This window comes from Mustela nigripes, chromosome 1 (assembly GCF_022355385.1).
Source record: "Mustela nigripes isolate SB6536 chromosome 1, MUSNIG.SB6536, whole genome shotgun sequence".
Classification (NCBI taxonomy): Eukaryota; Metazoa; Chordata; class Mammalia; order Carnivora; family Mustelidae; genus Mustela; species Mustela nigripes.
Genome location: NC_081557.1, coordinates 7,573,520 through 7,586,654, shown reverse-complemented (window position 1 = coordinate 7,586,654; position 13,135 = coordinate 7,573,520). Strand labels below are relative to the sequence as shown.

General features: G+C 54.4%; 1 protein-coding gene across 1 annotated transcript; it reads left to right on the top strand.

The window, feature by feature from the left end:
- The first annotated feature begins 230 nt into the window (after positions 1-230).
- Positions 231-3,837, top strand: PRDX5 (peroxiredoxin 5). The gene is made up of 6 exons (XM_059402589.1): positions 231-473; positions 1,763-1,897; positions 2,599-2,730; positions 2,801-2,839; positions 2,985-3,046; positions 3,595-3,837. Exons 1-6 carry the CDS (start codon positions 459-461, stop codon positions 3,698-3,700), a joined length of 489 nt encoding a protein of 162 aa, XP_059258572.1. The 5' UTR covers positions 231-458; the 3' UTR covers positions 3,701-3,837.
- Positions 3,838-13,135: the final 9,298 nt, after the last annotated feature.

Below are 13,135 nucleotides of genomic sequence, written 5' to 3'. Positions count from 1 at the left end.
CGACACCCCATCCTTCTACGTGAATAAGTTGTGCGGCTACCGAATGCCCCGCCCATTCGTAACTGCGCCCTTGGTCCAGCTCCAAATGCAAATAAGCCGAGCGCCCCAGAAGTTCCGCCCCTGCACGCACCGCTACGCCAGCGCAATAGAGCAGCCTCGCTGGGGGCGGGCCCGGCAGTGGCTCCGCCTCTCGGAGAGGGGACTCGCTTTGGGTTCCTCCCACCAGGCCCGCCCCCTGCCGCGGCCCCGCCGCTAGGGCGGAACGGCTGCGCGGTCCAGGATGGGCGTGCGGCTTTTTCAGCTGCGTGTCCTGAGTCCGTCGGGCAGGCTCGGTGCTCTTCCCGGCAGCCCCCGTCCAGTCTGCAGCAGCGGCGGCGTCGAGAGCAGGCGGGTGCCGGCAACCAGGCAGGGAGTGGACGCTTGGAGGGGCCTGCGGTTTCAGAAGCGCCGCCTCAGCCATGGCCCCAATCAAGGTGACCGCTGGCCGGGACCGGCCTGAGCTCCCATCCAGCCAGTCTTCCCAGTGCCCTCCGTCCTGCTTGTCTGGGGAGAATCATCCTCCTTCCTGCCCTTCCGGACCTCTGTTCACCCTGCCAGGGACTCTTCCCGCAGTTGTCCCTCATGCCCCCGGCAGCCCCCGCACCCCCGTGGCTGCTCCCTCCCCAGTTTTCGCCAATCTTCGGGACTCGTATTTTATCTCCAGGACAGCCCCCAAGGCGCTCTCAAGCCTTCACCCTTTGTACTAACGCTATGCGTGATGCGTCTCCACCATTTTTAGGCGATTGAATACCATGGCCTCTGCCTTCTGGAACCATCTCCTTTACCACAGGACCCCTTTTCAATCTCCATACGAGCTCCTGCGCCCCACCCCCCCCCATACTGTCCTGTACATTTTCGTTACATTCCTGGGCATCATTCTTCACCCCATGGTCTGAAGCAAGTGTTTTCTCCTAAAGCCCTACTGTGTCTACCCTGTTCCACTTCTCCCATGGCTAATTCCCACTTTTCTGCTGAGTCTTTCATCCCTTCATCTGGAACGACCCCCGGATTCTGGGAACCACCTCCCTTCCCCTTCCACACCCTTCTGAGACCTGCTCCTCTTCCTGCTTAATCTAATTCCCAATCCCTGATTTGTGTGTCCTCTGACTCCCTGAAACCCTCACACACTCCCAGGTAGACTAATCCAATCCCTTTGAGAGATGCCTTTTATTTAATGCCCTTCCCCCCCAACTTTTCCATCTTCTGCTCTCTTATCTTTTTCTCTTCCTGAGGGCTGGACACCAGACTTGACCAGGGTTCTCTCCCTCCCTGTTGTCAGGGTCTCCTCCTCGCCCCCAGATAGATCGATCCCCTGCCTCTCCTTCCCTACCCATTTGTCCCACTTCTTTCTGGTAGGAAGTTGACTCCTTGATTATGCAACCTCTTGCAACACCCAGAGAGGCCTCCTCTCCCATTTTCTGTGGTCACCAACAGACTGGTAAAAGGAACTGGGGCCATCTTAAAACCTGAGGGTGTGGAGGAACCAGGTGGTTCGAGGAGAGGGGAGGGCGGCCGGGAGGGAATTCTGGAAACTTGGACAGGTTAGGACATTACAACTCTGTCCACTCTGCTGCACTAGGAGCAAGTGCCTGGTCTGGTTTAACACCTTGACCTTGGCTTCTCCTTACCCACTCCCTCATTCTTCTACTCCTTATCTCCTTATCTAGTCCCTTTGCTCCTTCCAGAGTAACCAAGTCACTCCTTACCAAGTCCTTCTCTCTAGGTGGGAGATACCATCCCTTCCGTGGTAGTCTTTGAAGGGGAGCCTAAGAACCAGGTGAACCTGGCAGAGCTGTTCAAGGGCAAGAAGGGGGTGCTGTTTGGAGTCCCTGGGGCCTTTACCCCCGGCTGTTCCAAGGTGAGACCTGCCCTTCTGGGACTCAGCAGTTGGAATCTTGTGTGCGTGTCTGTATTGTTCCTGAATCCTAGGGTGGCTTGCAATGAGAGCGTGTAGCTGTCGTGACAGTTAAAAAGCCTATCAGAGTAGGACGCCTGGGTGGCTGAGTCCATTAAGCGGCTGCCTTTGGCTCAGGTCATGATCCCAGGGTGCTGGGATGGAGTCCTGCATCAGGCTCCCTGCTCAGTTGGGGAGCCTGCTTCTCCCTCTCCCTCTGCCGGCTGCTTCCCCTGCTTGTGCTCCCCCGCTCTCTGTCAAATAAGGAAATAAAATCTTAAAAAACAAAACAAAACAAAGCATACAAGAGCTTTGAGAAAAATGTGGTGGCTGTGAAAAGGTCGTGGGGCCAGGAATATAGGAGAAAAGGGTATTGTCATTCAATCCAACATCTGTTATTGCTGCTGTTGCTGATTGGCATTGGCGCTGTGGGAGATACTTGGGTAAATAAAGTATAGTCACGTCCAAGGGAAGTTCACGGTGACCACAGAGTGCTCAAATTTGGATCCGGGCTTCCTTGCCGCCAAGGCCAAAAGGAACTGGCTGACATTTCTAATTGATCAAAGATATTGGAGAGGGAAGTGAGGAGGGCCTGGAGATAAAGGGAAGGCGTTGCAGAGCCAAGGCATTTAATCTCTCTGTTAACCCTCTGTTTCCCCTCCTAGACCCACCTGCCTGGATTTGTGGAGCAGGCTGAGGCTCTGAAGGCCAGGGGGGTCCAGGTGGTAGCCTGTCTGAGTGTTAATGATGTCTTCGTGACTGAAGAGTGGGGACGAGCTCACAACGCCAGAGGCAAGGTGAGGTATGGGTCCTGCGGGGGATCCAGGCCAGCCTGGGATTTTTCTTTGACCTTTACTTTCTCCTTAGGTTAGGCTCTTGGCTGACCCCACTGGGGCCTTTGGGAAGGTGAGTGCACTCTTGCAAGCCCCACCCTATAGGGTGGTCCCTTTGTCAGGCCGTGGATGCAGGAACTTGGAAGGGAACAGCTGGTGGGGGCGGGGCTTGGTCTGTTCTGGAAGTTTCTAAGCCTTGTCTCTGGTTTTCCTTTTAGGAGACAGATTTGCTATTAGATGATTCATTGGTGTCTCTCTTTGGAAATCATCGGCTCAAGAGGTAAAAGCAGGAGGGTCCTCTGTGGGGTTCCCCTGCCACCCCTTCAGTCTCCATTCCTTGTCTCCAGGCCCAGGCCATTGTAATTGGCTTGGTTTCGCTCTCCTTTTAAAGATTTTCCTATTTATTTTGGAGAGAGCGTGAGTGTGCAGAGGGAGAGGGAGAGAGTCCTTTTTTTTTTTTTTTAAAGATTCCATTTATTTATTTGATAGAGCACAAGCACGGGGTGGGACAGAGGCAGAGGGACAAGCAGGCTCCCCGCTGAGCAGGGACCGCCCCCCCCCCAGTGCCTCCCCCTGCAGTGGGGCTCAGTCCCAGGATCCTGGGATCATGACCTGAGTGGAAGGCAGACGTTTACTCGACTGAGCCACCCAGGTTCCCCGAGGGAGAGAGAGTCTTAAGCAGACCCCACGCTGAGTGCAGAGCCCGATCTCATGATCGTGATCTTGATCTCATGACCCTGAGACCATGATCTGAGTGGAAACCAAGAGCTGGACACTTAACCCCAACAAGGGCACCGCCCAGCGCCCTTGACCCAGTCTCTCTGGCAGGTTCTCCATGGTCATAGAGGATGGCACAGTGAAGTCCTTGAATGTGGAGCCAGATGGTACAGGCCTCACCTGCAGCCTGGCCCCCAACATCCTGTTACAGCTCTGAGGCCCTGGGCCCAAACTCCTTCCACCCTTTTCCATTTCACCTGCCCAGCCCTGGACAGAGGGCCCAGTCCAGCCTCAGCGGGGGCTATCAAGTGGGAATGGTGACCAAATTTCTGCAGTAAACACTTCTGGATCACAGTTAGTTGTTGCCTTTTTTTTTTTTTAAGATTTTATTTATTTATTTGTCAGAGAATGGAAAGAGGGAACACAAGCAGAGGGAGTGGGAGAGGGCGAAGCAGGCTCCCCGCTGAGCAGGGGGCCCGATGTGGGCCTCAATCCCAGGACCCTGGGATCATGACCTGAGCCAAAGGCAGACACTTAACAACTGAGCCACCCAGGCGCCCCTGATTTTTCTTTATTTTTTTTTTTAGACTTTTTTTTGGGGGGGGGGGCAGATAGAGATTACAAGTATGCAGAGAGGCAGACAGAGACAGAGGAGGAAGCAGGCTCCCTGCCGAGCAGAGAGTCAGATGTGAGGCTCGATCCCAGGACCCTGAGACCACGACCAGAGCCGAAGGCAGAGGCTCATCCCACTGAGCCACCCAGGCGCCCCTGATTTTTCTTTCTTTTATTTTTTAAGATTTATTTGAGAGAGAGAGAGCATGTGTGTGCATTGGGGGTGGGTGGGGGCAGAGGACGAGAAGCAGACTCCCTGCCGAGGCTGGAGCCAGGACCTAGGGCTCCATCTCATAAACCTGAGGTCATGAGCTGAGTCAAAATCAAGAGTCGGGCTCTTAACTGACTGAGCCAGCCTCCTTGGATTTGAGTTGCCTTAGGACAGTCAGAACTGTGAGGGTAGTGGGCAGGGGCTGATGGGGTACTAATGGGGGATGCTGATTGCATTAAGGACATAGGGCCTTTGAATGAAGTGTTAATGAAACGTCCCGTAGAAGCTGGGGAAGGACCAGTGATCTGAGGAGCAAGGGAAGGAGCATCTGTGCGGAGGGAGTGGGCCCTAGGAAGACGCGAGCTTGGCTTGCAGCTAGGACTTCTGCATTGATCACTGGGTGCTGGCTGACCTCACATAGACCATAAACCTCAGGGTAGGATTGTTGGCTTTGGGTGCCCCCCTACCTGGGCCAGGCTGAAGGGTGAGTTGATGGGGGTCGGGGGAGAAGATGCCGGTGAGGCCTGACCAGGGCTGGGTGTGCTGTAAGGGCTGCGGGTCAGAGCGGCCGGCATGGTCCGGGCTGCAGGCCATTGCTATCTGCAGGTCCTGCCCTTGGCCTCTGCCTTTTGTCCCTGGGAAGCCTTGCACTTGGCATCAGGCAGCAATTACTGGCTCCTGCTGTGTTTAGGAGCTCACAGTCTTTTTTTAATTTTTAGTTTTATTTGACAGAGAGCACAAGCAGGGGGAGAGGAAGAGGGAGAAGAAGGGTCCCCGCTGAGCAGGGAGCCCAATGCAGGGCTCCATCCCAAGACCCCGGGACCATGACCTGAGCCAAAGGCAGATGCTTAGCCAACTAAGCCACCCAGAGCCCCCACGGAGCTCCTTGTCTTAGGGAGGGCAGGTGCTTGGAGCTGCCTCTTCAGGTGCAGTCAAAATCCTCATGATGATCCCGTGGGGTGTGAGCCTGAGAGGCTTGGGGGGAGAGAGTGCGGGAGTCAGCGGCCGCCAGCTCCCCCATGGGCTGTGTGCCCTCCTCCTCTTCCCTGCAGAACCTGTGCCCCCCGGCACCTCCTTGCAACTAGCGCAAGCCGGGTCCCGGACGCTGCCACCCAGCAGCCTCTCTTTCTTTTACTCCTGGCCTCTTCCAACTGAGGCCCAGGAAGGCCTCTGAGAGGAAGTGTCCCCTCCGGGGTCCTGTTGCCATTGACTGGGCCTCTTGGCATGAGGGGGCTCCCAGGGCCTGGGTGGCCCCCGGGGTGAGCACGATGGGAGTCAGCTGTGAGCAGAGGTGGCCATATACCTCAGCCTGTGGGGTGAGTGGTAGTACTAGTCTGGGGCTGCTCCGGATACTCGATCGCCTGAGATCAATGATCACGTGGCAAAAGAATCTGGCAGAGTTTCATCTCCTGGGTGGACACACTGTGTTTCAGGCTGGTAGAGAAAGGGCAGGGCAAAGGGGCCTGGAGCAGTGGGTTCTGGAAGCCTGGTGCTGTACCTGGCAGGGCCGTGGGCATGAACTTCCTGGGCTGTTGGTGCGCTGATGTTAAAACAGACCCTGAGACAGTCACGCAACACATCTCCAGCTAAAACTCACCCACCTGTCCTGACCCTCCCAAGGGCACAGCAGATCTGATCTGGAAGGCCAAGGGTTTTACTCAGTATCAGCAGTTCTGGCCTTTTCTGGGTCCAGAGTTCCTTTGAAGAGCAGCTGAGAGCCATGCCCTTTTTCTTAGAAAATGCATTGGGCGCCTGGGTGGCTCAGTCAGTGAAGCGGCTGCCTTGGGCTCAGGTCACGATCTCAGGGTCCTGAGATGGAGTCCTGCATCGGCCTCCCGCTCTGCAGGAGCCTGCTTCCCCCTCTGCCGCTCCCCCAGCTTGTTCTTGCTTGCTCTCTCCCTGTCAAATAAATAAATTGAAATAATCTTTTAAAAAATCACTTAAAAAAGGAAACGCACATTTGCACATACGTATGCACAGTGGCACATGTGAATACCATGCTTTTTAAGGGTTTGCAGGGGGTCCCCTGAAGTCCTCCCAGAGATCCCAGGTGAACCCCCCACTCCTGCCTGGCACTCATCATATCAGAGTGGGGTCACTAGGCTTTGGGCTCAGACCACTAGACTGTGAATCCTGACCCGCTACCAAGAAGCTGGTGACCTTGGGCAGTCTTCCATTTCCCTTGCCCCCACTTCCCTCATCTTTATTTTATTTATTTATTTTTAAAGATTTTATTTATTTATTTGGCAGGCAGAGATCACAAGTAGGCAGGCCGGCAGAGAGAGAAGAAGGAGCAGGCTCCCTGCTAAGCAGAGAGCCTGATGCGGGACTCGATCCCAGGACCCTGAGATCATGACCTGAGCCGAACAAAGGCAGAGGCTTTAACCTACTGAACCACCCAGGCGCCCCTTCCCTCATCTTTAAAGTCGGAATAATCCAGCCCACCTCATAGGGCTGCTGGGAACCAATGAGAGTTTATGTAAAGCACCGGGCACGGTGCCTAGCACGCAGAAAGAACCCAAAACATGGTTATAAAGAGAAAAAGAAACAAAGAATCCTTGCTTTCCACCACGCAGTCTCTGCGTGGGTAGAGAAAGAGCTAGAGGGGCGCCTGGATGACTCAGTCAGTTGAGCGTCTGACTCTTGGTTTTGGCTCAGGTTGTGATCTCGGGGTCATTAGATCGAGTCCGGCATCCAGCTCCACTGGGCACAGAGCCTGCCTGGGGTTCTCTCCCTTTCTCTCCCTCTCCTTCTGCCCCTCTCTGTGAGTGCTCCTTCTCTCACATAAGTAAGTAAATAAATAAAATCTTGAAAAAAGAGAAGGAAAGAAAAAAAAAAGAGCTAGGAGTTAGGAGAGAAGTCAAACCTCAGTCCTGTTTTCTGTGATTGCGATGTCTATGCCTCCCTGGGCCTCAGTTTCCTTATCAATATAATGGGCTAGTGACTCTCTTTTTATCCGCTGTGTGTAGGTCCCCAGGATTCTCCATACATTGGCTGGCACCTGAGGCCTTGAAGGTTAAGGAGCTGGGAAAGTGTCCCCGGGGGGAGTCTTGGCCAGGCCCTAGGGTGTCAGACCTGAGCTTTTGAGAGAAGGAGAGGGTTGGAGAGGTGCTATCATTCCTGGCCCAGACCTTGGGCTGTAGTTATGCAGGTCCCACCACCACGAGGATATTGACCCCGAGGGAACCCATGCTTGGGGTTTGGCCACGCGAATGTCGAGGAGTAACAGTGCAGGGAGAAGATCGTGTGTGTGTTGTGGGTGTGTGTGTACGCGCACACATGTTTATACAACTTGGGCAGAAGTTTGGATAACATCTGTATGGATGGATGGATTTTTGGTCTAATAAACATGCACACCAGTTGGTCATATTATTAATAATTGTGTTGATTCTCCCCGCTTGAGCTGGAAGGGTTTTTTTTTTTTTAAGATTTTATTTATTTATTTGATAGAGATCACATGTTGGAGGGGAGGCAGGCAGAGAGAGAGGGGGGGGGAAGCAGGCTCCCTGCTGAGCAGAGAGCCTGATGTGGGCCTCAATCCCAGGACCCTGAGATCACGACCTGAGCTGACGGCAGAGGCTTTAACCCACTGAGCCACCCAGGCGCACCGGGATGGAAGGTTTTTGTTTGTTCGTTTGCTTGTTTGTTTTTTATTGAACACAGGTAAGGTGCCCTGCTCAGGACATGTTTTGGGAAACAGTAAAGAAATGAAGGATGAGAGAGAGAAAGAGAGAGAGAAAGCTATCCTTTCTCCAGTTTCCTGAATATTGGTTCTCATTGTTTCAGCATAAATTTGACCATAGCACATTTGAGTGAGAACTAGATTTGCTTGAGGGTGATAACAATTCCAGTGACTTGAAACAGAGGCTCACAAATATGCAGTAGGAAGGTTGATAGCCTAGTGCTAGTACAGCAGCTCTGTGATTACAAGGGACCCATGCTTCTCCTATCTTGCTGCTCTGCCATTTTAAATATCTGCCTTCTACCTCACAATCCAATGTGGCTGCTTGAGTTCCAGCTACCACAGCTGTAGTTCGGCCAGCAAAAAGTCCATGCCAGCTGTCTTTTAAGAAGGTTTTCTGGAAGCTCTCACGTATCATTTCCACTTAAACCTAACTGGCCAAAGCTTTGTTGCATGGTCACACCAGCTGAAAGAGGGGGCTGGGAAATGTCCAGCCTCTCTCCTGCTCCCTGCAAACCTTGGTCTCCACAGTCACCCTGATTCCCCAGCTTGTGGGTTGTCCGGCCTCTTCAGCATCTCCTAATGATGTTCACCACCTGGGATGCCCCTCCCTTTCCTGCCCCTGCCCAAAGCTCTCTACCCTTTGAGGTCGCAGGTCAGTCCTGTTTGCTGAGGACCACTGCCCCATTCCTGTCCCTTGCCTGAATGAGTCCCCATGGGCCACATCCTCAGCTTCATCAAGGATGGAGGTTTTTTTTTTTTTTTAAGATTTTATTTATTTATTTGACAGAGATCACAAGTAGGCAGAGAGGCAGGCAGAGAGAGAGGAGGAAGCAGGCTCCCTGCTGAGCAGAGAGCCCGATGCGGGGCTCGAGCCCAGGATCCTGGGATCATGACCTGAGCCGAAGGCAGAGGCTTTAACCCACTGAGCCACCCAGGCGCCTCGAGGGGTTTTTGACATGTAATTCACATATCATAAAATTCACTCTTTAAAAGCACAGTTGAGTGGTGTTTTGTCTACTCACCGAGTTGTACGACTGTCACTGCCACGAAGATGGATCTTGAATCTCAGCGACTTCTCTCGAGATGAGTGACACACATGTGCTCATCCTAGTTATGAAAGGTGTGTTCGGACTTCTGGAGGGTTCTGCTTGCCCTCCACCCCCCATGCCCCTGAGGTCACATCAAGAATCTTGCAACCAGTGGTGTCCCCAAAGCCCAGCACTGAGCATGCCAGGCACGGGCCCTGCGGACACCACCACCAGACGGGACTCCAGGTGCCAGACCCCCGATGAGCGCTTGCAGTGTGTGAGGGGGAGCCGGGACAGGGCAGCTCAGGTTGGGGTGTTTGGGGAATGGCAGAAGGATTCTGGCCACTAGCCCGCCCTGCCGTGGGGTGCGGCAGGGGGTATGGCTTCTAGGTGCGGGCTGAAAGGTGACCAGAGGACAGCTTGGTGAACAGAGGTGGGAAGGGTGTTCTACGTGCCGGGAACAGCCTTGCCAAAGTCTAAAGGTGAGCGAGGGAGCCAGGTCTGGGCTGAGTGGCCCACTTGGCGGCAGAGATTGGGGGACTTTGTCCACAAGCCTCCGGCTTAACTGGTTCTCTCGTTAGACATCTGGGTGGCTCCGGTATTTGGCCAGGGGCGGCTTCAGAGACTTTCTATTTTCATTCCCTCCTGGGCACCTTCCGCGGGGCGTGTTCCCCAATGCTGGAGTGTTGGCTCATTGGGCTCCGGAGGTTTTATTGGTCTCTGGAGACTCTGAGGCCATCGTGACAGCCGTCAGTGATGCACGCGTGTGCTTGTCTCCTCGCCACGTGCCAGTCCGGGCTTCACCCTCTGGACTTAGTTTTGCTAGCTTAATGGGCATTTAATGGTATCTTGGCGCTGTCTTTCATGCATGTGTCTTTAATTATGAGGGAGGCTGGCAACGGCCTGGTTTGGCGCCGCTCTCCCTGTGCTCGCTAACCGGGTGCTGGGCTCCAGCCTCACTCTCCCACTGGCCCCCCACAAAGCAGCGGGGAACAGGGGAGGTGATGCAGCTTTTGGGGTTGCCTGTCGTTTTACTGACCCCTGCACCCCTCTGAGCCTCACTCTCCTTACGTCTGACATAGGGATTCATTTGCTTAAAAACAGGACTTTGGCTGACTTCTGTCTTTTGGCTCTGCCTCTTCCTGGCTGTGTAGCCTTAAGCAAGGGATGTAACCTCTCTGTGTGTCAGTTTCTTCATCGTCGTGGTCTCCGTGGCTCGGCACTGTGGGCACGAGGGAAGATGCAGAGCAGAGCTGAGTAAGTCTAGGAGGGAAAACGATGGGGGTCTGCTTTATTTTTTATTTTATAAAAAGATTTTATTTATTTATTTGAGAGCGAGAACGAGCAGGGGAAGGGACAGAAGGAGAGGGAGAAGCAGACTCCCCGCCGGGCAGGGAGCCTGATGCGGGACTCGATCCCAGGACCTCTGGATCATGACGTGAGCTGAAGGCAGACGCTTAACCGACTGAGCCACCCAGGTGCCCCTGGGGTCTGCTTTAGAAAAGAGAAAATCTTTTCCCCAAAACAGGCCATGCAGGAAGACCAGCAGGGTGAGAAGGAGCCAGACAGTGGGGAGAGAGAGGTTGTGTGTGTGGGGGGGAGTTCCAGGTTGGAGGAACAGCAAATTCGAAGGGGTCCAGGGTTGGAGTCTGAGGAAGCAGGGAGGGCCAGGAGGAGTCAGGGCTGAGCTTGGGGGTGGGGGGGCAGTTGGGCCCACCCGGCAGGGCCAGGTTGGAACTTGACTGAAAGCACAGGGAGAAAGCCCTTGGAGGGTTTTAAGCAGGAGGGGTTCATGAGTCAGTATTTCGCAAAGACTCTGGGCTGGGGGTGGAGGCTGCCTGGAGGACTGGGCCTTGGTAAGAGTGTCAGGGCGAGGGAGGGCGGGTGCCCCCTGGGAGTGTGGGGGCGCCCAGGGGAGAGCAAGCCAGGTGTCAGATGTGGGGGGTTGTGCGGTGTCATGCTCTCTTCAGCTGCTGGGACGTCTTGCAGGTGGTGCCCTGAGTCCCTGGGGACCTGGCTCAACCCTGGGCAGGTGGCCCTGGGTCCTGCCCTCCCTGGCTCTGGCTTCCTGCTGCCTCCTTCCATTGGACAGCTGGTTCCAGCCACCTCATGGAGCATTTGTGCTCCTGCCCAACTCTGGCTCTGCTGTTTCTACCCCCAAATGGTGGGGCAGCAAACCACCCCTTCTTAGCACTTGGGTGGGGAGGAAGGAGTCCCCCAGACAAGACACCAGAAGCCCAGGTACCCAGAAGTTCTTGGAGGCTGTCTTTCTGTTTTTAATTCTTGAGCTTGGGGCCCAGAAGTTTAGGGAACTGGGCCCTGGCCGGACTACAGGGGTGCCTTGTGGGGGTCTGGGCCTGCTGCAGGCAAAGGGCAGAAGTTGCCCTCTGACCTGGTTGGTCCCAGGCTCTGGCTGGATTTGGCCACCCCTTGCCCTGGCCGCCCTGGGCTCTGCTTTCTCAGACTCCAGGGTTCTCCTACCTCTCTGGCCTTTGGGGTCAGACCGGGGCTATCCAGAGAATTCAAAACCAGAGGAGAACTAGGAGATGGTATTCCTCCCACTCTTGACCTGTGCAGATGGGGAAACTGAGCCCCGAGGGAGGAGACTGCCATTGGTTATGTTGTCCATTTGTCTGTCTGTCTTTCTCCGCTTCTTGCCTGCCTCCTGGATCCCCATGCTGGCCATAGTGGAAACTGAACTCCCTTAAAACTACCGGAACAGTGCCCGGGGGTGGGGGCGGGCTCAGCTGGTGAAGCGTCAGACTCTTGATTTCTGCTCAGGTCCTGGTATCAGGGTTGTGGGATCGAGCCCTGTGTCCCGCTCCGCGCCCAGCGCCCAGTGCTGATCTGCTTGTTCCTCTCCCAACCCTTCTGCCCCCGCTTCACACACTTGTGTGCACTCTCTTTCTCTCTCTCAAAATAGAAAAATAGATAAAATCCTTTAAAAAAAAAAAAACCTGTCAGAAAAGGATACCTGAGAAAGGCAGTCACTAGAGCACCACAAACGTTTAAAATATTCGTCAGCGAGACACAGCTTAAACGATGATGGGCTAGCAGCACAGTAGAGTACCACACAGCCGTTACAAAGGCTGAGGCCAGCGGTTCTGAACGGAAAAGAAGCAGCCTGTAGAATATTTCGAGAAGGATGGAGGAGCACAGCCCTGTGTGTGGAGACAGACGTGGGCAGCTGCATCTCCGAAAGGACACAGAACATGCTAGCACGGGGAGCAAAAAAAAGGGTTGGGAGTCATGAGGGAGAGAATGATTTCTTCTCTATCCTTATGCACTCTTTCTTTTATTTTTTTATTTTTAAAGATTTTATTTATTTTATTTGACAGACAGAGATCACAAGTAGGCAGAGAGGCAGGCAGAGAGAGAGAGGAGAAAGCAGGCTCCCTGCTGAGCAGAGAGCCTGATGCGGGACTCGATCCCAGGACCCTGAGATCATGACCTGAGCCGAAGGCAGAGGCTTTAACCCACTGAGTCACCCAGGCACCCCCACTCTTTCTTTTTTAAAAAAGATTTTATTTATTTATTTATTTATTGGGGGGCGGTGATGGGGGCAGAGGGGGAGGGAGAGAAAGAATCCTCAAGCAGACTTCCCACTGAGCAGGGAGCTTGAGGCAGGGCTCGATCTCAGGACCCCGGGACCACGACCTGAGCCAAAGTCAAGGGGTGCCCTACTGACTGAGCCACGCAGCCACCCCCTCCTTCCACATTCTTGACACTTTCGACCATGTGTCTGAGAACAATTTTCAAGGGAAAAATCTCGTCACAGGCCAGGAGCCACTCACTGTTAGACCCCGACACACATCCCTCAATGGCTAACTGAGCCTTGACCCCCGGATCTCTTTGTCATCTGCTGGGGAGGCCCGGCCCTCCCTTCCACTCTCCCCAGAGCCTCCCCGGGCCTGACTTGGCTGAACCAAGTCAGAGAAGAAGGTTGAGGCGCAGCCAGGCGTGTGGGGAATGACAGGTGTGGAAGCCATAGGGTGACACAGCGCTGGCCCCTGTGGCTTGAGGAAGGGTGTGCCGGGGAGGTGTTGAGCAAGGCAGGGGCCCTGGGTCGCGGAGGGGTTAGGCGCTGTCACCGTGCTTGGCTAACCGTGAGCTGGC